General features: G+C 36.7%; 1 protein-coding gene across 1 annotated transcript; it reads left to right on the plus strand.

Annotated features, from left to right (window-relative positions):
• Positions 1-10,321: 10,321 nt before the first annotated feature.
• Positions 10,322-16,532, plus strand: LOC139088574 (sodium-coupled monocarboxylate transporter 1-like). Its single transcript, XM_070637846.1, has 7 exons — positions 10,322-10,422; positions 10,656-10,983; positions 12,106-12,239; positions 12,309-12,392; positions 12,471-12,727; positions 15,104-15,692; positions 16,042-16,532. The coding sequence occupies exons 2-7, from the start codon at positions 10,659-10,661 to the stop codon at positions 16,525-16,527; spliced, it is 1,875 nt and encodes a 624-aa protein (XP_070493947.1). The 5' UTR covers positions 10,322-10,422; positions 10,656-10,658; the 3' UTR covers positions 16,528-16,532.
• Positions 16,533-21,980: the final 5,448 nt, after the last annotated feature.

The raw sequence follows: 21,980 nt of genomic DNA on the forward strand, positions 1-21,980 counted from the left end.
TGCACGAATTATTCTTGGCAGTCAATTGGATGGAGTATAGCATCCAAGTGGCAATTTGCATGTTAATTTTCATAAAAATTAGCATTTTCTTATTAACTGCCGTAAAAATTGCTACTTATATGCCCATTATTTGGCAGCCATGATAATTTGAAATGCCCGATCAACTATCAGGATATGAGGTCAAAATGGCAGTTTTCATGTAAATTGTCATAAAAATTGCCATTTTCTCGTTAACTGCCATTAAAATTGCCACTCATATGCCATGCACCGCCATTTGACAGCCATCATAACATGTGCCGGCCGGGTAGAACTTCCATAGACAATTTTATCGTTTGGAACCGCTAGTAAAACAATAATAACAATAAAAAACTAAAAAAAGCTTTTTTTTGGTTCAGCTTGGAATTGGAAATAAAATTCCTTCTATTTTCTGCCAGATATTGTAAGGACGAGTTATATATTCATGCATATTTGGGACAGAAGAGAAAGTTTACATTTCATGAACGATAAATCATAAATAATTTTCTCATTTCCGTCTTCATGAAAAGATTTTCTTTTTATTTATTTTTTTTTTGTTCCTTAAAATCCAAAAAATTTCTTGTGCATTTTTTATGGTTTTGCTGTTTATGCTTAACGATAACTCAATTCAATGTTGTATATCTCAGATTATATGTAAATTTATTTATCTTTTTTTAAACAAAGCATGAATTAAAATTTATTGTTCTGTACCAGAAAATATTATGTATATCGGACACCCCAGATGGATTAATTAATTATCAAATTGTATAAAATGAAAAACTTAATTAAGTAAATTGAATAAAATATTTCTATGGATGAGTTGAAGGATATATTGTTGATGTGATTTATTTTATTAATTTTGTAATTTTCAGCATTTCAAGAACATAAATCATTAGCCAGGATAGTAAACGACATAGAAATGTTCAAAATTTTGGAACTTATCTGACTTTACTTAGGTTTGATACCAGATTTCATCAAATCTGTCAATGTGTGCTTTCCGCGTTGATTTTTAGATAAATTGGATCTAGAGTTTTGACGCTAATGACACGAAAATCACAAGTAGGTTAATCGATATACTAAATATGGAACCAGGCCGGCATGACTTTGTCATACTTACTTCCTTACTTACTTCACTGGTCGTACAGATCAATTGTGATTCATGATTTCCCACAGGTATCGCTTGAAGCTGGGTCTATCGCTAATTTCGACTTGCGAATTTTCAATGCCAAGCGCAACACAATCTCAATCGACAGTTTCTTTCTAAGAATGAATCGGATATAGTGCAGGATTTAAGCTGAAGTCGGCATGAAGTCAGAGACACGCAGGCCTGGTGCAAGATTTAAGTCAAAGCCGGCATCAAATCAAAGTCACGCTGGTTTGGTGCTGAATTTTGAATCAATGATATGATTATGTGAAATTCAGTTAATTGGAGTGAGGGTGCGTCACCCTTGAAGTAATTTTGAAGGAATTTTTGAGGAAAATAAGCTGAAAATTCATTTTTTCCGCATGAAAATGATAAGACTTCGAAAATTTTCCTGAAAATTTCGGTACAGATCAATTTTCCATTCAAAAGTTTTCAACTTTCTGCTAAATAGCGGCCAAAGCATGTGTTATTAGACTCGGACTACCGTTCTAATGACCCGAGTTCGATCTTAGGCAAAGGTTAATCGGATTGGGGTGCTCAAATGTCGCTTTCTAATCGACTAACTTTTGATGAATTCATGGCATCAAAACTAGCCAGGAACACTCTATTTATACCCTTGGCCAAATTCAAAGTTGGCAGTCCAAAACAAATTAAATCAGTCTATTTTCACGACAAAGCTGCAGGTCAGACCATTGTTCTTGGTTGAACTACAATTTGACATCATTACTGCCTGCTGCCTTCAAAATAACGCTGTGAACCGCATTTCTACGGGTTCATTAACTTCCCTTTCCCTCCCCTTCCCTCGCTTCCTGTACACGCTTCCTGACTCAGCACCCCATAAAAATTTATTAACATCCCATTCCTGTCAACTTTAAAAACCAATTCAATCGATTGAATAAATATATTTCAATTTCTCACAATAGTTGACACATTTCTATTGAAAAAGGTTCAAAAAAGTTTTCAATTTTCTCCAAAATAAAAGTTTAACGAGGATTTAAGTTAGACGCCTTCGTGCGGCTCAATGAAGCCTTAAAATTGTTTTTCGCACTTTATTTACAAATTATTTATCACAAAAAAAGATTTTTGGAGAGGAATTTCCCATTTAACAATTTCTCAAGCACGTGACATGACTTTTAGATGAGAAATTTTAATAGGATTTCCGTCATGCTTCCGATACTTGAACTTTATCCATTTAGTAATAGATTTGGCAAAAATATGTTCAATATATAGCATGACTTTATATTGTGGATCTGATAAAACTGTCAATTAGGGAAGAGAAGTTGCAGAAAATCCAACAACAAATACAGCACAAAAGCGCGAAAACAAGACGTTGATGGAAGTAAGATGAATATTTCTTTTTTGCAGTAGCTGATTGTGATTAAATTCCCTTTAAGGCATTTCAAATTGTTTAGCTTAACCTTTAACAAAACAAAGTGATTTTTGTTGTTGTTTATTTCATGAAATTTATACACTTGCTACATATTTCTGACAGTCAATATTGAGTTTTGGATTTCAGGCAATCACGTGGAATATGGAATCTAAATTTTATCTTGTCTTCTACTTCTGGCTTGATTTAGATTTTCCTAGAAATTGTTATTATTGGGAAGTTTTTGAATAATTTTGAGGTTAGGGAATGTTCGGCAAATAGGTAATGCTTAGGAGGGGTAATGCTAAAAATCAGAAGCTTCTGACAAAAAGTAGGTCAGCAAGACATCAACAAGGTAATCCAGGTGAGGAAGTATGGCTAGATAAGGTGTATACCAATGGTCAGACACTCCAAAAATACAGAACTTTTCTTGCTGTACTTGTTGAATTTATATGAAAGTACAGTACTGTACATTGGAGTGTCTGACCCTCAACATATACTTCGCAAGTTTGTTACAGCGCTTTTGGTTTAAATCCGCAACGGAAGCGGCGGTCAGGAGCTCTCAAAGCTACTTCAAGCAGATTATTTAGACAGAATGTCAACTCAATGTGCGGACATAGAATTTGTACAAACTAGTTGACATCTATGGCCTCCCTCAGATTGGGCTTAATGCTGGCTCTCTATCGCTGGTCTCCGTACTGTCTCAATCGATAGCTTCATTCTAGGAGTTCTTTGAATAGAGTGTCAGATTGAACGCTGCTTTATATAACATAAGATCCACATTGGAACAGGATTACCATAAGTGAGCAAGCATGGAGGGGAGAGGAGGTTGTGGAGGAGATGAGGAAGTTAAAACAACTTATTTTAGCTTTTTCACCCAGATGTGAATTATGTAATAATAATTTCAAAAGAGCTTCAACGGAACTCCATCAAATAATTATTAAAAAATTCTCATTAATTAAATTTGAAAACTTTCAACTTTTTTAAGAGGAATTTTTAATGACATTCATAACATTTTACTTTGATATTTCCACTTCCTTGTATTTTATTATAATTTTCTAGTTCCAAGAAATCTGGAAGTCATTTTCATTTCGTACTTGAAATTTCGCGTGAATGAATAAATAGAAGAATTTAAGAATTTAGCATTTGTATGCTTCCTTCTGTTAAGGTTCGTGGGAAGAGCTTTAAAAAAGGAATCAAATTAAAGATTTTCTGATGAATCATCAAGAATATTATTCAAGCTGCTTCAAAAAGTTCTTCGGAAAACTCAAGGGAAATGGATGATTTGTTTGTTAGTAACGGAATTGTTGTATTTTTTGGAGAATCTTGATCTTGGAAACACGTGAGATGATTATTCCTTAACGGAATTAAATTGATTGACGATGATTTGTTAAAAAATTTGTTTTTTTTGCGATTTTGAAGAGCAATGATTATTTTTAAGAATTTAATGAATGCTTCCATTTCCAGATTATTTTTTAAGGATGCATTGAGCTGTGAAATCAGGTTTAACCTGGAAATTTTGATTGTTAATTCAAGTGATTTTAGAAAAACACGATGATTTATTTTTCGAGGTAAAGACCGTCCAAAAATAGTCGTTGCATGGCCGACAAGATATCCTCACCGGGGACGTACTTACTTACTTACTTCTTTGGCTGGGGCGCACGAGGGCTCATTGCCATAGGTAGGGAATGTCTAAATACAGCTCTATCCTTTGAAACCTTCTGTCAGTTCGAGATATTAAGGACTTAACGTCCTTTTCAACACATTCAATCCAGGAATTATTTGGTCTTCCTCTTCATTTTTTGCCATCCACAAAGTTTGCACCAAGGACGCAGTCAGGAATGTTTTGTAAAGAAGAAGGAGGTAAGAGGGTGAAGGAGGGTTGGAGTAACTGTTTTTTTTTTTGGATCGCTAAAAACCCTAGCTTTGTAAAAAATGGGGAAAATGGAGGTGGGGAGGATGAATTAGACCCCAAAATCCCTCCTAAACCCAAAAAACAAAAAATCAGGAATTAACCCTAAGAGGCAAAGAGCATGATTTCGAGAGCTTGCTCATGTCAAATATACTAGATGAGTATGTTCTTGGATGGTGAGATAGCTCGAGGTAGACGGAAGATCTCCTGGAAGGAAGCTGTCGATAGAGACAGCATAGCATTTGGTACTGGCAATTGGCAGGCAGAACAAGTTTTAGGTGACATCTGAGGGATGCCATGGATCTCATTGCATTGCTCTAAGATTGCTTTACTCTTTAGATCACGCTTTTTGCCTGATAAGGTAAGCTTCTTTCAAAAAATAACATTAAATAATCTCCTTTCTGAGTAAACCCCTGACCTTTTAGCCTTACCAACATTACGTCATCCTAACAGCTCTATAGCAACTACATTGTACTACCTAGGAATTATTTATCAATCACAAATTTACAACAACATCCTCAAAATTCCTCCTAAAACATCTCAATGATCTCTAATTTGTCTAAAATTAAGTTACAATAACACAATTTCTCTACTTCCATTTCAGTCTAACTGTAAAGTGAAAATCCATTTGACATGCTACACGCCTTCATCCTAACATCACCAACTTGCTCTTAACAGATGTAAATCTCAGATAAATCTTACAAAATTGATTTGTCTACGCCTTTGTGATTTTTTTAATCCACAACTTTAAATTAATGAGGATTAATGGCTTGGGAACGTTATGATTAATCGCTGTAGCTATTGCTAAGACAGATTAGAAAACACCCTTTTTGGCAGCATTAAGACAAAGATAAAAAATAAAAATTGGAAAACTTTTGAGACTTCTTATTCAGTCAAGCTCTGTCGATTACTTTACTAACTTGAAATGATGAAAAATTGAGCAGTAACAAGAACAAATGATAGAAAAAAATAAAGTCGGATGAAAAATCAATGGCATGTGATTACTTCCCACAAATAACAAAGATGTGGAGCAAACATAACCACACATGCCTTATGCTGATGACAGGTTGATAAGTGTTTGCACAAAAAGCTTTCATATTTCCACCCTTAATCTGTAGCATTTCCTCTAGCGGGAAATTTTTTCACATGAAGATTTTGAGGATATGTGTGGTTTAAGGTCTCGGTTTGGTTGGCGTGGTGGAATTCAGTTGCAGATGTTGTTCGACCTTGAGATCAGCAGGAGCATTTTATGCTGTGTACCACTCAGAGTGTCTCTCTATTATGCTTCTAGAGCTTTTTCCTTATCAAATACAAAATTCACACAAGTGGATATCCCTGACATACCCCGAGATACCGAGACACAAAGACATCGAGTCACCGAGACACCAAGACACCAAGACACTGAGACACCAAGACACTTAGAGACACTGAGACACAGGGACATCGACACACTGAGACACCGAGACACCAAGACACCAAGACACTGAGACACCAAGACACTTAGAGACACTGAGACACAGGGACATCGACACACTGAGACACTGAGACACTAAGACACTCAGACACTGAGACACTGTGACATTGAGACACTAAGACTCTAAGACACTGAGACACTGAGACACCGAGACACTGAGACACTGAGACACTGAGACACTGAGACACTGAGACACTGAGACACTGAGACATTAAGACACTGAGACACTGAGACACTGAGACATTAAGACACTGAGATACTGAGACACTGAGACACTGAGACACCGAGACACTGAGACACTGAGACACTAAGACACTAATACACTGAGACACTGAGACTCACCCGGGAAGCATCAGCATAAGTCTCTGAACATAAAGACATTTTATCCTTTTAAAATAAGAGTTAAACAAGCCTAATATGGCAAAACTGTTTACGGCAGTACGTAACCAATCAAGGAACGCCTATGTCTTGCTAAAACCATGCCGACTAAAGACAATAACATCATAGTAGTTCAAAGACCCTTAGAAATCCAATCGATTTTCACACAGCTGCGTCACAGACTGTTGCATCTTAAACTCTCTTGAGACATTCCACCTACTTCCCTAAAAATTCTGAGGAAATTGATAAAAAATTTCTCGAAAAAAAGTAAACTGCGTGTCTGTGTTTTGTAGCTTATCATGTCATTTATAATGATGCGGTACTATTTCGTCATAAAAAAAGGATTCAGTCATATCTGTCTAATACCCCAATAAATTTCCCTTTTTTCATTTGATTGCTGATTACTGTATATTAATGATCAAATGGCGAAATAAAATTTCATGGTTGTTGTTCACTTCCTGGTACTTTATTTGACGACCACTTTTTCGTGGATGGAACGAGAAATTATATTCATTATTTTATGGGATATAAATGGCGAATTAATGAAATGAAAAGATGTCCGTTGACAGCCATAATCAGTGCAATGAAGTTTGTAATAGGCCATGAAACCCAAAAAGAGCAGGTAGACTATTATAATTCAAAAAAAACAAGCGTTTAGTATTAAGAAAGTGGAGCAAACACATTATTGGTGATCACGATGTAAACAGTGGCATTACGAGCTATTTTAAGGTACTCGAGGACAGTTGAAAATGTATTATCTCTACACGAGCGACGCAGATGTGAATGAATTTTATTTGGTGCTAATAAAGGTGCTTTAGTGAAGCTTTAAAAGCTCCGTGGCAGAGTCTTCTTTTTTTTTTTTATTCATCCTTCTTCTTTAATCGAGCGACAACGTTACATACAAGAACTCTTAAAGCGCTACGATTTTTGATGTGTAGTAGCTAATCTGGCAACTCCATTAGGTTCGGTTTTTAATGTAAGCTCTCGTTCCAATTACTCAGTCAATTATAATGCATCCAGGTAAGTTCCATAAAAGCTCTCTGCGATGAATTTACGGCTCTCGTTTCTATTATCATTCTAACTACATCAACCCGTTCTAACATTTTACGTTGCCTAATTCTTAGTTCCCGTCAATAAACTGCTACACTTAAGAAGCCGAAATATCTAAACTTTCGAAAAACCACTAGGTCGATAATGTATCAGTCAGGACAGTAGCTCCCTTTTCCATGCGATTAATTGATGCTTTCAGGAAGCTTTGGTGTCTTAGCAGGGTGAAATATAGGATATTGAGCAATATATAGGCTAATCTGCCAGAGCGGGAGTAAGGCCTCTATGGTCGAGTGGTTAGGCAACAAACCGAATAATTAAATCACTCTTTTGTGAGGATGTGGGTTCGATTCCACCAGAAACCGATCTATCGTTCATTATATGGAATGTTGTAAATATGACAAAGATTTGAGCAATGCTCGCGATATTACAAAGAGCAAGGGTTAAGATCAAAGAGAAAAGAAGCAGTGCAACGACACAATATACTAGCAGAAGTAGCCGTATGGTCTGGAACAGAGAAACCTGTTCAAATGCTTTATTAATGCTCAATGATTCACAGTGGATCAATAGGAACCTTCTTACAAAATGATCAAAAATTTGTATGGTTTTTGTCTGTTATAGGTGCCTGTTTAGCAACTCTGAAAGGAACAAATCATCAAGAGTCAATTTTGACCCTCTCTCTCCCTTTCCCACCCTTTTCCCTTTTCTTAGAGTATAACCCCCTCCCATCCTCCATTTCCTCCCTCTATTCCATCTCAGGATAGCCCACAAATTCATCAAAAACTTAAAATTCCATTATTTCATTCATTATCATCAATAGATTTTCCATGATTTATGTACAATTATATAAATTCATTCATAGATTTTCGAAGGTTATGTAACTCTCAAGTTGGGATATAATAAAAGTGCTAATAAGATGAAATCAATTCCTTTGAGGGAGGTTATAAATCAAACCCAAAAATTTGACCTAAACTCCCACATTCAGTTACTTCTTTAATATTATAAGCAACTGTGGAATAAAATTGAGGCAATCATGTTTTAAATAGATATTGATTATAGACAGAAAATCTCAATTACAAGAAAGATCCAGCATCAATCTGACACTCCTTAGAGACCAAAAATGGAAATTTGTTTAAATGCTTTTTGAGTCAAAAATTGAATTTTTTTACAAAGCTTTGAGCACCGAAGCTCTTTGTGTGCTTTTTCTTCTTTTTGTCTACAGATAAGAATTCTCGCCTGTTCTATAGTCAATTCTATATTTAAAAGCACAAACAGCACAATGACTTCTTAGAAATCACAAAAAAATCTAAATTGCGTTTTTTTAATTATTTTATTTTTTTTTGTTCCACAGATGTACGCACGGAAAAGCATTAAGTTGATTTTTAATGAATATAAATGAAGATATAAAATGATTCGAGGACGAACACATATTTCTATAGTGACACTTTTGTTTGTGTTCTTTTGCAAATATTTACTGCCTGTGCAATTTATATTTGGTGCTAATTTTTTATATTTGGTGTCTGTTTTACAATATTTAAGAATGTTATGTACATTACCATTGCATACTCAAGGGGGATGAGTTTGATAATTTTGAATCAATTACAAACAATTTTGGCTTTTTTCTATTATTCTGGATTGGTAATTGGCAGGCGGTAGCCAGCAATAAAGTAAGCTTCAGGAGCCGACAAAGGGAGGCCATGAATTACACTTGATCAGTACGGCCAGCGAAGTAATTAAGTAAGTACAAACGATTGTATCCAACCGGGGTTTTCGATGTCAGTCCATTCCAACTTCTCACTTTTTGGATAATATTCATCAATTTACCAGAGATTTTTGAGATGAATATTCCAAATTTTGATGATTTCCTTGTGTCCAAGGAATTCGAAAACCTGATGGATGCTTGTTGTTACTCCATGCAAACACCGAATATTATCCAATACATGCCCTGGGTATGTCACAATCCATGCTTCAATGCGTTCTTTGTGCAGTCCTAATGCATACCGCGCACATGATTCGTACATACTTCAATAATGCCATGTGCATGTCATCGTTGCATTCTCCGTACATTTTCTAATTTTTGCCCTCTGCATGCCCCGTTTCGTTCTCCGTATGTGCCCTAATTCTTGGCCCGTGCGTTTCAAATGCGTGCCTCGTACATGCTCGATTACACACTCTACCATGTCTTGAATTTGCTTTAATATCTCAGTGTATTTCTCGTGGTTGCCCCAGTGCATTTCTCGTGTACCCCAGTGCATTTACCATAAATGACCAGTTGCATTGTCCATGCGTGCTCTATTGTACAACCCTTGGATGCACCAAAACATGCTTAATTCATTCCCTAATGCACGCCTCATGCTTTCCCTAATGCATGCCCTATTCATTCCCTAATATAGACCCCATACATTCCTTAATGCATTCTAAAAACACACTCGAATACATTCTCCGAACATGCTCTAATTCATGCCCCAGTGCAATTCTCTTGTTGATCCCAGTCCATTATCCGTACATGACCAGTTGCATTCATCGTGCGTGTCCTAGTGCATACCCTAATGCACACATTAATTAATGCCTCATGCATGCTTCAATTCCCTGACTGAGCTCCAAAACATATCTCAGTGAATTCAAGGTTACATCCCCCTTGGAGCCTTTTATAATTTATTCTATGATAAGGAAGCTTGGCTCGGAAATTGACAAGTGAAAGCCAACGATAGAGCCAGCTTCAGGCGACTCCTGTGGGAGGTCATGGATCACAATTGATCTGTACGACCAGCGATGTAAGTAAGTAAGTAAAAAGGAAGCTCCCATTTCATCATTTTCAAAGCAAATTGAACCATTCCAGATGGACTAAATCAGATAACAACCCTGTTTGTTGATGATAATGACAGTGATTCTGCATATTTAAGTATGGAAATAAATAAAAAAATGAGCAAATAAGATAAAAAATTCTAAAAATACCAACTTAATGCCTTGAATCATACCTAATCATCAGCATCATTCAGTACGCATTTAGCTGCTGGAGAGGATTGAGATCACTTGACTCGACAGTCACTTAACGTTACTTATAGTTTGATTCAAAGATAAGTAATGTATGTTTGCATCCAAAGTGCATATGAGAATATTCTCTCATGATTTATTAAGATCATCAGTGACATTATCATTAGACTTATCTCTCATAAATTTTATTTCCACTTCATTGTTCGACTTGATCTTTTTTTAGTTCCATCAGAGATCTCAGTGTGAAAAGTTCTCGGAACTTTAAGGAGATCTCTTAAAAAAATTGTACATTAATTTCTCTAAATTGTAAATTCCTTCAAAACAGATTATGTCGACTGAAAGTAGCGACCTTGCGTCATCAATTGACGAAAGTCCAAGTTCACGACTAACTGTCGAGGAATTAAGTGATTCATTGAAACAATTTGGATTATTAGATTATGGTGTGTTTGTGGCAATGTTATTATGTTGCTCATGTGTTGGAATGTATTTTGGATATCAGGATCATATGAAGCATAAACGTCGTGCGAAAAATCGTCGTGGTTCATTAATTGATGTTGAGGAAATTGATTATTTGATGGGTGGAAGAAACATGAAAGTATTTCCTGTCGCAATGTCACTTGTAGCTTCATTTATTTCCGGAATTACGTTACTTGGTGAGTAAATAAGTTATTTTTTGTGAGATGTTGGAGATGCTTTGGGAATGGATATTGATGATTTGAGGATGGAGGTTGGGGAAGATGTTAAGATATGTGATTTAGAGGGTTGCTATGCATTTTTAATGATTTGGAAATGTAAAAATTAAAAAAAAAAATCAAAAATTTTTGTGGCATTCTCATGAATTAAGTATTGGAGCAGTGAATTAGCAGACCTTATAGTCGACTCGGATTTTTTATGAAGTCGAGTTGACTTGAGTCGAATTTTTCATACAAAATTCGATTCGACTTCACTCTATGGTGTTAAGGAACTTTAAATCAGAGTTGGTAGGACTTTGGAGTCCAAATCCAAAGTCCGGACTTTGTGACCCCGGGAGTCCATGAAGTCGGACTCCACTTTTTCTTTGGATTCTGGACTTTCGGAGTGTGGACTCTACATTGGAGTCCTGCCAACTCTGCTATAAATGACTGTATCCACTGCTCAGTACTGCAAGTATAAGTATATTTGTCATTTATTCAGTCAATTGATCGAGATCTTAAGCTAAGAGCTTCTAAAGCTGCTCGAATAATGCTATAAGTGGATGTATATGGTTCCATTCATCTCAAAGTAGTCCCGAATAGTAAAATTCGGCTAATTCATCCAAATTCCCGTCTCAAGATGGCGTGACTCGGACATGGTGCTAGTTTCTATTTAAATCCGGCAACAAACTAGGATCATGTCGGATAGGTGCCTGATTCTTGATAGATCTGCCGATTAATGCTATTCGGCTATAACCTTGAAAATGCAAATTGTAACCCTAACTAATATAAAATGCACCTAACCCAATCAGTACATGATTACTTGATCCTATTTCCTAACAGGGCTCTCAAGAGCCTGCTCACTCTAATTATACTAAACGAGCATGCTCGTGAGCGTTACTCTTAGTACACTCTGCTTTTGTGAATAAACTTGTCAGCTCTTAGCTTACTCTGCTCTTGAGAACATACTCTTTGCCTGCTAGGGTTTTCGATACAATGTTTACATCTCAACATTAATAAAGCAGTCAGACATACTCCAGTAGCTCAATTCAACGCATTCCAACTAAAAAATCATCATTTCAACATCTTAAATTCTCATTCCAGGAACAAGTACAGAAGTATATTTACACGGAACTCAATATTGCTACATCATGCTTGCTATCATAATATCATCAACGATTATGCACTTTACAATCATTCCAATATTTCATGAACTTCAAATTACTTCCACTTACGAGGTATGTCTGACACATATGATGAATCTGATTGTTTATCATAATAAATTTTTATAAAATTTTTTTGCGTAGTATCTTCAATTGCGTTTTGATAAGCGAGTACGTCTTTTTGGATCACTTATGTTTTCACTGGCTACGATACTTTGGCTTCCGATCGTAAGATGAACAATTTTTTATTATTTGACATAACTTCTTTATATACAATCATATTCACTCAAGTGTATGATTAACTAGGTAATATATGTACCAGCACTGGCATTCAACCAAACTACTGGAATAAATATTCACATAATTACACCTATCGTTATGTCTATATGTATATTCTATACATGTTTGGGTGGTATTAAAGCTGTCGTGTGGACAGATGTTATTCAGATGCTCCTCATGTATGGTACGTTGTTCTTAATAGTCGTCAAAGGCACAATGAATGTAGGCGGTCTATCGGTAATCATTGAGAGGAACATGGAGAGTGGGCGATTTGAGGCGCCAGAGTAAGTTATTTTCTATTGAAATATATTATTTATTATGTGATGAACATGCTTGTTAAGCTAGAAAATGCAATTGAGTAATGTCGAGGATAAAGTTTAATGTGTTATGAAATAGCTTTTCAATGGACCTAGACAAAGTTATACACATTCAGGGGGAAGATTACTTGGCGTGAAAATTATACGCCATTTCCCGCCAGCAGTGTGAAATTTCACGCCGACGGCGTGAAATGGCGTGAAATGGCGTGAATTTCACAAAATTGGCGTGAAATGGCGTGAAATTTCACGACACAGTTTATTCTGGAAATGACTTTGACCTTACTGGATCTTGTTATTTGATCGGGAAAGTAACTTTGACCTTACTGGATCTTGATTTTAGTTCGTGGAAGTGACTTTAACCTTACTGGATCTTGATTTTAGTTCGTGGAAGTGACTTTAACCTTACTGGATCTTGATTTTAGTTCGTGGAAGTGACTTTTACCTTACTGGATCTTGATTTTAGTTCGTAAAAGTGACTTTGACCTTACTGGATCTTGTTATTTGATAGGAAAAGTAACTTTGACATTACTGGATCTTGATTTTAGTTCTTGGAAGTGACTTTAACCTTACTGGATCTTGATTTTAGTTCGTGGAAGTGACTTTAACCTTACTGGATCTTGATTTTAGTTCGTGGAAGTGACTTTGACCTTACTGGATCTTGTTATTTGATAGGGAAAGTAACTTTTACCTTACTGGATCTTGATTTTAGATCGTGGAAGTGACTTTAACCTTATTGGATCTTGATTTTAGTTCGTGGAAGTGACTTTAATCTTACTGGATCTTGATTTTAGTTCGTGGAAGTGACTTTTACCTTACTGGATCTTGATTTTAGTTCGTAAAAGTGACTTTGATCTTACTGGATCTTGTTATTTGATAGGAAAAGTAACTTTGACATTACTGGATCTTGATTTTACTTCGTGGAAGTGACTTTTGCCTTACTGGATCTTGATTTTAGTTCGTGAAAGTGACTTTGACCTAACTGGATCTTGTTTTTAGTTCGTATAAGTGACTAAAAACAAGATCCAGTAAGTCCAAAGTCATTTATACAAACAAAAACCGAGATCCAGTAAGATCAAAGTTACTTCCACGAACTAAAATCAAGATCCTGTAAGGTCAAAATCACTTTTGCGAACAAAAAAACAAGATCCAGTGCGGTCAAAGACACTTTGCCAATATTAGAGCAAGATCCAGAAAGATTCAAGTCATTTCCAAGGAACTATCATAAAAAATAACAAAATCGTTGGGACAAAAAAGTTAAAAATATGCTTTAATCACTAAAGTATGCAAATATTTAGCCTAATTTTGGGTGAAAATCAACTTAAAAACCAATTTAAAGATGAAAAACTATTGGAATAGTCGATTTTAAAAATAAAAAAAATTGGTGTGAAATTTCACGACGCTGGCGTGAAATGGCGTGAAAGTGGCGTGAAACGGCGTGAAATGGCGTGAAATTTCACGCCACGGATGTGAAATTTTTGGCGTATACGTTTCACGCCAAGTAATCTTCCCCCTGTACACATTAAAGTTTTTCATTGGAAATCACCTTTAAAGGTGGTTATGTGATTCAGGAATTGGAACTGTGATGCAACTTTAGGATGCTTAATGGAATATTATGTCATTTATTACTGAACGGACAGACTGACGGACAGACTGACGGACAGACTGACGGACAGACTGACGGACAGACTGACGGACAGACTGACGGACAGACTGACGGACAGACTGACGGACAGACTGATGGACAGACTGACGGACAGACTGACGGACAGACTGACGGACAGACTGACGGACAGACTGACGGACAGACAGACGGACCGACTGACGGACAGACTGACGGACAGACTGACGGACAGACTGACGGACAGACTGACGGACAGACTGACGGACAGATTGACGGACAGACTGACGGACAGACTGACGGACAGACTGACGGACAGACTGACGGACAGACTGACGGAGAGACTGACGGACAGACTGGCGGACAGACTGACGGACAGACTGACGGACAGACTGGCGGACAGACTGACGGCGAGACTCGGAGTCAAGCTAGTCTGGATCACATTTTCACACGTCGTGTGCCTTCCGGATGGATATACAATATCTTTCAAAACATCTTTAATCCCCAAACCTGCAAAACAATAATAATCCCAACAATAACTTACCCCCAGACAGCCGTGACTTGTTATTATGAAAAATATTTTTTCAACTTCACATAAGAAGATTTACACACGCTTGATGCTTCCTCATATATTTTGATCACATCATAAATAATATTTTCTTTATCAGTCTCGTAAATATGTAAAAAAAAGTAAACATTTTGATAGACACATTTTATCTTCTCAGCTTTCGTGTGGATCCGACAATTCGTCATACATTTTGGACAATTGTTGTTGGCGGCTCTGTATATTGGATAAATGTTAATGGCTTAAATCAGAACATGATTCAAAGATACATGTCCCTTAAAGACGTAAGAACAGCTCGAAAAGGACAGATTTTGTACGTTATTGGAGTCAGCATTATGATATTATTGTGCTGCTTTAATGGACTTCTTCTTTATGCTACATATCATGACTGTGATCCACTTCAAACAAAATTGGCAAAAGCTAAGGATCAACTTATGCCACTGCTTGTTATGGAGATTTTAGGTGACATACCCGGACTTCCTGGATTATTTATTGCTGGTGTCTTCTCAGCGGCACTTAGTTCATTATCAACAGGTTTAAATTCCATGTCATGTGTTATACTTGAGGACTTTTGTAAGCCATTCTTAAAACGTGAATTATCTGATGAAATGACATCGTTAATTATGAGAGGAACTGTACTGCTGTTGGGTGTATTGTCTGTTGGATTAGTCTATGTTGTGCAACATATGGGCTCGGTGTTGCAGTTGTCAATGAGTATTCCGACTGCTTGCTTTGGTCCTATGCTTGGGGTAATTATGATAGGAAGTCCCGATCGATGTACTTTTTAGTGTTGTTCGTATAGTGATGATATGGGTAAGAGCGTGGTCAAAGGTAGATAGGGGGTGGTAAACCTCACATGTGACTATGTGACTATGTGACCATGAGACCATGTGACCATATGACCATGTGACCATCACATGGACGACTCTCAAAAGTGAACGTGGTCAGGGGCAGATAGAGGATGACAAACCCCACATGTGACTATGTGGCTATGTGACCATGAGACCATGCAACCACATGGACGACTCAGAAAAGTGTGTCGACCGGACATCACCTTAAAAACTTTAAACACATATTCATATTTATCAATATCCACAGGTGTACATAATTGGCTTTACGCTTCCATGGATCGGCAGAAAAGCTACATTATTCGGTGCCATTATTGCCTCATCATCAATGCTGATGCTTGTCATCAAGGCACAAGCTGAATTGACACTAGGAAATATTAAATTCCAAACAAAACCACTATCGGTTGATGGATGTACATACAATTTTACGATGACACCGAGTAACATCGAAGTCGATGACATTCCAATCCCATACGAGAATGGGGAGAAGCATATTTATGAAATTTCATATCTTTATTATTCAGCTCTTGGATCATTGATTGTGATTGTCTCAGCATTCCTTTTGAGTTTTATATTTGGTTTTCAAGATCCAAGTCAAGTTGATCAAAGACTTATTGTGCCATTTTTCAGAAAGTATTTCAGTTCGAGCAGTAAGACGCAATACAAGGAAGCGAATGGCAAGGAAGCAATCATCCATAATTTTGAGATGAAAGAGACTAATAAAAATATTACATAATGAAATTGTTTTTGACATTTTTTATTTTATTTTCTTCTTTTTTATTAAAAGTCATAAAAAATCTCAATTGAAGTAGATTTGTGATGTTTATTTTATGACTTTTGATGTTCTACATGGACTTGATGTGTAGAAGCTTAATGATAAAATGTGACCCGAATAGATTGAGTAATCGATCAAAAATTTGACCTAGACCGTCGTGACTCTTACTTGATTTTGGAATCAAATTGAATTCAACATCATACCAGAGTCATGCTAGTCATGCTGGTCATGTTGGTCATGTGGAGTCATGCTGGTGCAAAACTTTGGATCGAATAACCGACTTGTTCTCTTCATTTTGGAGTACGATTGCATAGATTGTTATAAAAATAGAGTGGTGCCTGATATTTCTGAGTTATTGAAGCCACAATGACACTTACTTACTTACTTACACAATGGAACCATGCTCCGATGTGGAGCCTAGGATTCTACAAAAGGTTTTTCTTCAATCTGACTCTTTTGCTGGCGTTATCACAAAGTTTGTACAAATTTTCCGTATTTGCATCTAACTGACATTAATTTAAAACAGTCCTACGTCATGTTGCTTTTGGAGAGTGTCTCCTGCCTTCAGGACATTTATCTCCAATTTTTCACGCTATGTACCTTTAGGGTAAGATTCTATTCTCATTAAGGAGGTCGTAATTCTTGTAGTACTAGAGTATCGGGAGCGCCCCTAAGCATTCTCAGCTTCACACGGCTCCACAAACTGGCTTCACATGGCTTCCGTTCTTATATCAGCAAAATAATTGAATGTTAATAAAATAGATCATTTTTCAGGATCACTCTTCCCTAAATAGAGCAGCATAGAGACTAGAAATGTGTCTACATGACTCTTTTTTTGACTGTGTAGGGAAGATAGAGATTTAGAGTCCAGGTCCCCCTACCCCCTCTGCCTTCTTAAACCCTCGTTTTTGCATAAAAATCCAAAATTGCCCTAAATTTTTGCGCTTCATACAAAATTCATAATAATTTCTTCCTACGCCTGATAGCCACAAAACTTGTAATTTAAATTCAATCCACAACATGGAAACAGCTTCCTTCTTATTTAATCTAGATTTACATTTTTTTTTCCAATTTATTTTAAGATTCACTAATATAAATTAAAAAGATTGTTGCTGATAAATGTCAATGAATGATGGTTATTTTAAAATAAAAGGCTTTAGAAATGTTAAGAGATTCTTTGCGTAATTTACAAAAAAAAAAGGATGAACATCCGAAGATAAATCAGAAGAATCTTTTCATTCGAAAACTTTTGAAATTGTTGAAGATGAATAACTTTTTGTGACCTACGTAGCAATTACATAATATGAGGGTGATGATAAGATATTATGTTCATTTGAGTTGATGGGAATCTTAAGTTTAGGTTATATAGCGTAGAGTTGTCAGGTAAGTCTAATAGGCAAAGAGCATGATTTTATGGTACAGTAGTGCCTCCTTACTTGCTTCCTTCGCTGGTCGTACATATCATCTGTGTTCCATGGCCCCTTCAGTTGCCGTCTTAAAACTATCGCTGGATGTCCTTTTGGTAAATCCGTCCGTTGTATATTCTTATAACGTTTCGTGGCTTGACATTTTTTAACGAGGGTGGGCTCGCCAGGCCTCACGCTCAAACTAACCTGCTCCGTTTGTACCGCACCGCTTGAGCGGATTGGCATAGCCAGGAATGCACCGCGGGGAGGTGGAAGTAGGTACTTGGGTAGGATAGGCTGAAGGGCGTTTTACACCTGTATTACGCGTCACTACCCTTTGCATCCCCTCTCTCCCTTTGCATTTTTTCTCTCGTCAAGGCTAGAGCCTCTCTACGAAGACTTTCTGCACGAGTTTCAGGCGGGTTTTAGGAAGAGCCGGTCGACAATAGACCAAATACATTGCGTGAGACAAATCATTCAGAAGAGTAGTGACAAGAACACGGAAACGCTGCATCTGCTCATCGACTTTAAAGCAGCTTATGATTCCGTTGATAGAGAAGGTTTGTGGAATCTCATGACCGAGTTTCAATTTCCTCATAAGATGATTCGACTACTTAGAACAACACTGTGTAAGGTCCAGAGTCGTGTTAAGGTCCAAGGGCAGTTATCCGACAGCTTTGAGACATTAACTGGACTTAAGCAGGGGGATGAGTTGTCGACTAAGCTTTTTAATATTGCGCTGGAAGGTGTGTAGGAAGGCACGGTTGGAACTTAGTGGATCGATATTCAACAAATCGACTCAATTACTGGCATACGCAGATGATATTGACATCGTCGGAAGGAATTTACGATCTATCACGGATGCGTACTCAAAGCTGGAACGTGAAGCTGAACGCATTGGACTAAAGGTAAATGAGGAGAAGACTAAGCTTCTAATGGTCGCTGCATCAGACAGAACAAAGCAGAAAGTAGGCAGTCATCTTAGTGTCAATGGCAGAAGATTCGAAGTGGTGCAAGACTTTAAGTACCTCGGATCCTTTATTAACACCACAGCAGATGTCAGCATGGAGGTACGCAAACGAATCCACTCAGCTTATGGTGCATACTACAGCTTAAAGCACCTTTTTACGTCCAAGAGTCTGTCTAGAGGCACAAAGGTGATGCTATACAAGACGCTCATTCGGGTCATTGCATTGTACGGCTCGGAAACCTGGAATTCTACACAAGCAGATGAGGAAGCACTTGGTGTCTTTGAGAGACGAATACTGCGAGCGATTTATGGACCTGCAAAAGAAGGTGAAGTATACCGATGTAGACATAATCATGAACTTTATCAGCTTTTCCAGGATGCTGATATTGTCACTGTTCTTCGTGTGAATCGGTTGAGATGGGCAGGGCATTTGAACAGACGACCACAGGATGCCCCAGTATATAGAGTAACCTTTGCAGACTTTGTGGATGGCAAAAGATCAAGAGGAAGACCGAAAATGTCCTGGATTGATTGTGTGGATAAGGACGCTAGAGTTCTCAATATCCCTAATTGGCAGAGGTTATCGAAAGATAGAGCTGTCTACAGACATTCTTTAAACGCGGCAATGGGCCCCCGTGCGCCCCAGCCAAGGAAGTAAGTAAGTAAGTAAGTGGATGTCCTTTTTCAATTGCCAATGCCAAGTGTCACACTATTTCAATATCCTCCTTTCCAAGCCTCTTTTCACCAAGGTATCTAAAAATGGTCTCATAGTCTATTATGATAGGTGACCAGAGTAGCAGGCGAATAATCAGGAATTGGTGTTTATAGTCAAAATTCACTAACAACCGGCAAGGATTGACGCAACACTCTTTTTTATGATGATGTAAATTTACCGCACTATGAAGTGTAGAGTATCGGCAAAGCATTTGAATCCAACATGGTTCCCAGCTAGAGCCTCAAATTCATTAAGTTGCTTATTTATTAGCACTTGATATGTTAAGTGACGCTTGATCTACCAGGATTTCGACTAATTAGCGTATTTCGATTGCTCGAAGTTGACTCGAATTTTTTATGGTGTCATGTCGAAGTGAGTCGACTTTTGTATACAAAATCTAAGTCGAATTTAAGCTCTACAAAATACACTTTGTCGCAATATAGCATTGTTTGATCCACAAGGAATTCATCTTAGCATATGACAAATCCAGTCCCATTCCCTCTTGCATACTTATGTCATCGAATATAGGCTTCTGTTTTGTCAAAGTTAAAGACATCGGAGACATAAAATCATACTTCAATAACCTTAAATTTAAGAAAAATTCTCAAGTGATTTATTCAAAAAGGAAAAAGTCTTTTTAAGTCAGACATCTTCTTGAAGATTATTCTTCTTATTTTCTTTTTAAGAGCACACCTGAGACTGCTGTATAGCATACTAATGTCAGCACCACAGATCTATATGAGGGTATGGCCTAGTTGTCTAATGAAATTAAAGAAGAAATGCTTTATATTTGTTCAATTGATAAAAAAGTTGGTCATAGCTGAAAAATTCTTAAATTTCCATTTAAATAATTTTGAGCATCTCAGATATAAAAGCAATTACCAGAGTGTGGCCGTCTGAAATTCGAGTTTTTCGACATTAGATTATCGAAAAATTCGAACTCAACTTATTTTAAAATAAAAATTTACGTTACGAAGAAAAGTAAAAGTAACGGTCAAAAAAAAATTTGAATATTACGGAAAAAATTTTTTTTGAAAAAATTCAACGGTCGTTTTTGAGAAAGCCACACTCTGTCAATTACCTGGAAAAATGAATATAAAAATTCCAAAAGATATTTTCTTTCATTAAATTTAATAAGGACCAAGCCAAAAAGCAGACGAAATTTAATCAATCGGCTTTATAAACATTTTTTTTTTCATCATAAGTATTTGCTAACAAGCTTATCGTCATCTATGCGTAACAACTTATCATAGCATCGACTGCGCACATTGATAAATAATTAAGAAGATGAGAATTAATTTCAAACTGATTAAAATTGATTCTGAAAGTTGATTCATTTCCTTTTTTTCCACTTCCGCAAGGTTCATCTGCTGTTGATTGTAAATTTTTTACAACTTTGTGCATCAGAAAATTAATTTTGTTTTCCTTTCCGTTGAAACGTCTTTTAATAAAGTTATAAAAATATAACTTTGCAAATGAGTTCTGTGAATTTTATTGACATGAGTTTCTACTTACAACGTCATATTTGTAGTAATTGACGTCTTATGATATTGATGATTTTATGGAGGTTGAAGAAGATCAATCGAGAAACCGCAATAAAGTATGTTATGAAATTATATTGAATCCGAGGGTGGAATAAAGGTTGTTGCTATCAATTGAGATCAATAGTTGAGCAAATATTGTTTTCAGCATGTTGCAAAAGTTGTCGTAGTAAAAATCATTGCTTTATGTTTTCTCGATATCGGGACCAGGACCAGGACCAGGGCCGAAACCAGGACCGAGACCAGGAATTACAGAAAAAATCCCGTTCCGTCCCGCTCCCGTCCCGAGTCTCAAAAATCTTCCAGAACCGGAATTTCGAGAAAGAATAAATTGCTCAAGAAAAGAAACGAAATGTAAGTTTTTGGCATCAAAAAGACATTAAACAGTGAGTCATTAGGTCCTAATAGGCATCAAACCTAGAACTAATCTTTAACTAGACATCAATATGCATTTACAAGCTAAAACGAATTTTTGTTCATTCGGGATGGGACATTTATGTCACTCTGATGTCATTTTACTTTAGAAAGCTCATCAAATATTCATGATGGACCAGTGTAAAATATAAAAGCTTGCAAACGCGATGGTTTCTTTACTTTAAGAAGTAATAAAGCTCAAGCTTTTTTCTCAAATGTTGCCGAATTTTCAAATTTAGGTCAATCTTGAAATTTTCTGCCGTGTTCTTAAACCCCACTCAGCTACATAGTTACAATGTTGCTCAAAAACATTTGTAGATTTACTGATTTAAATATTTACGTATGGATGACAAGACTCTTAATAAATT

This window comes from Chironomus tepperi, unplaced genomic scaffold, assembly GCF_022539635.2.
Source record: "Chironomus tepperi strain 1889 unplaced genomic scaffold, CSIRO-AGI_Ctep_v1 contig_12, whole genome shotgun sequence".
Lineage (NCBI taxonomy): Eukaryota > Metazoa > Arthropoda > Insecta > Diptera > Chironomidae > Chironomus > Chironomus tepperi.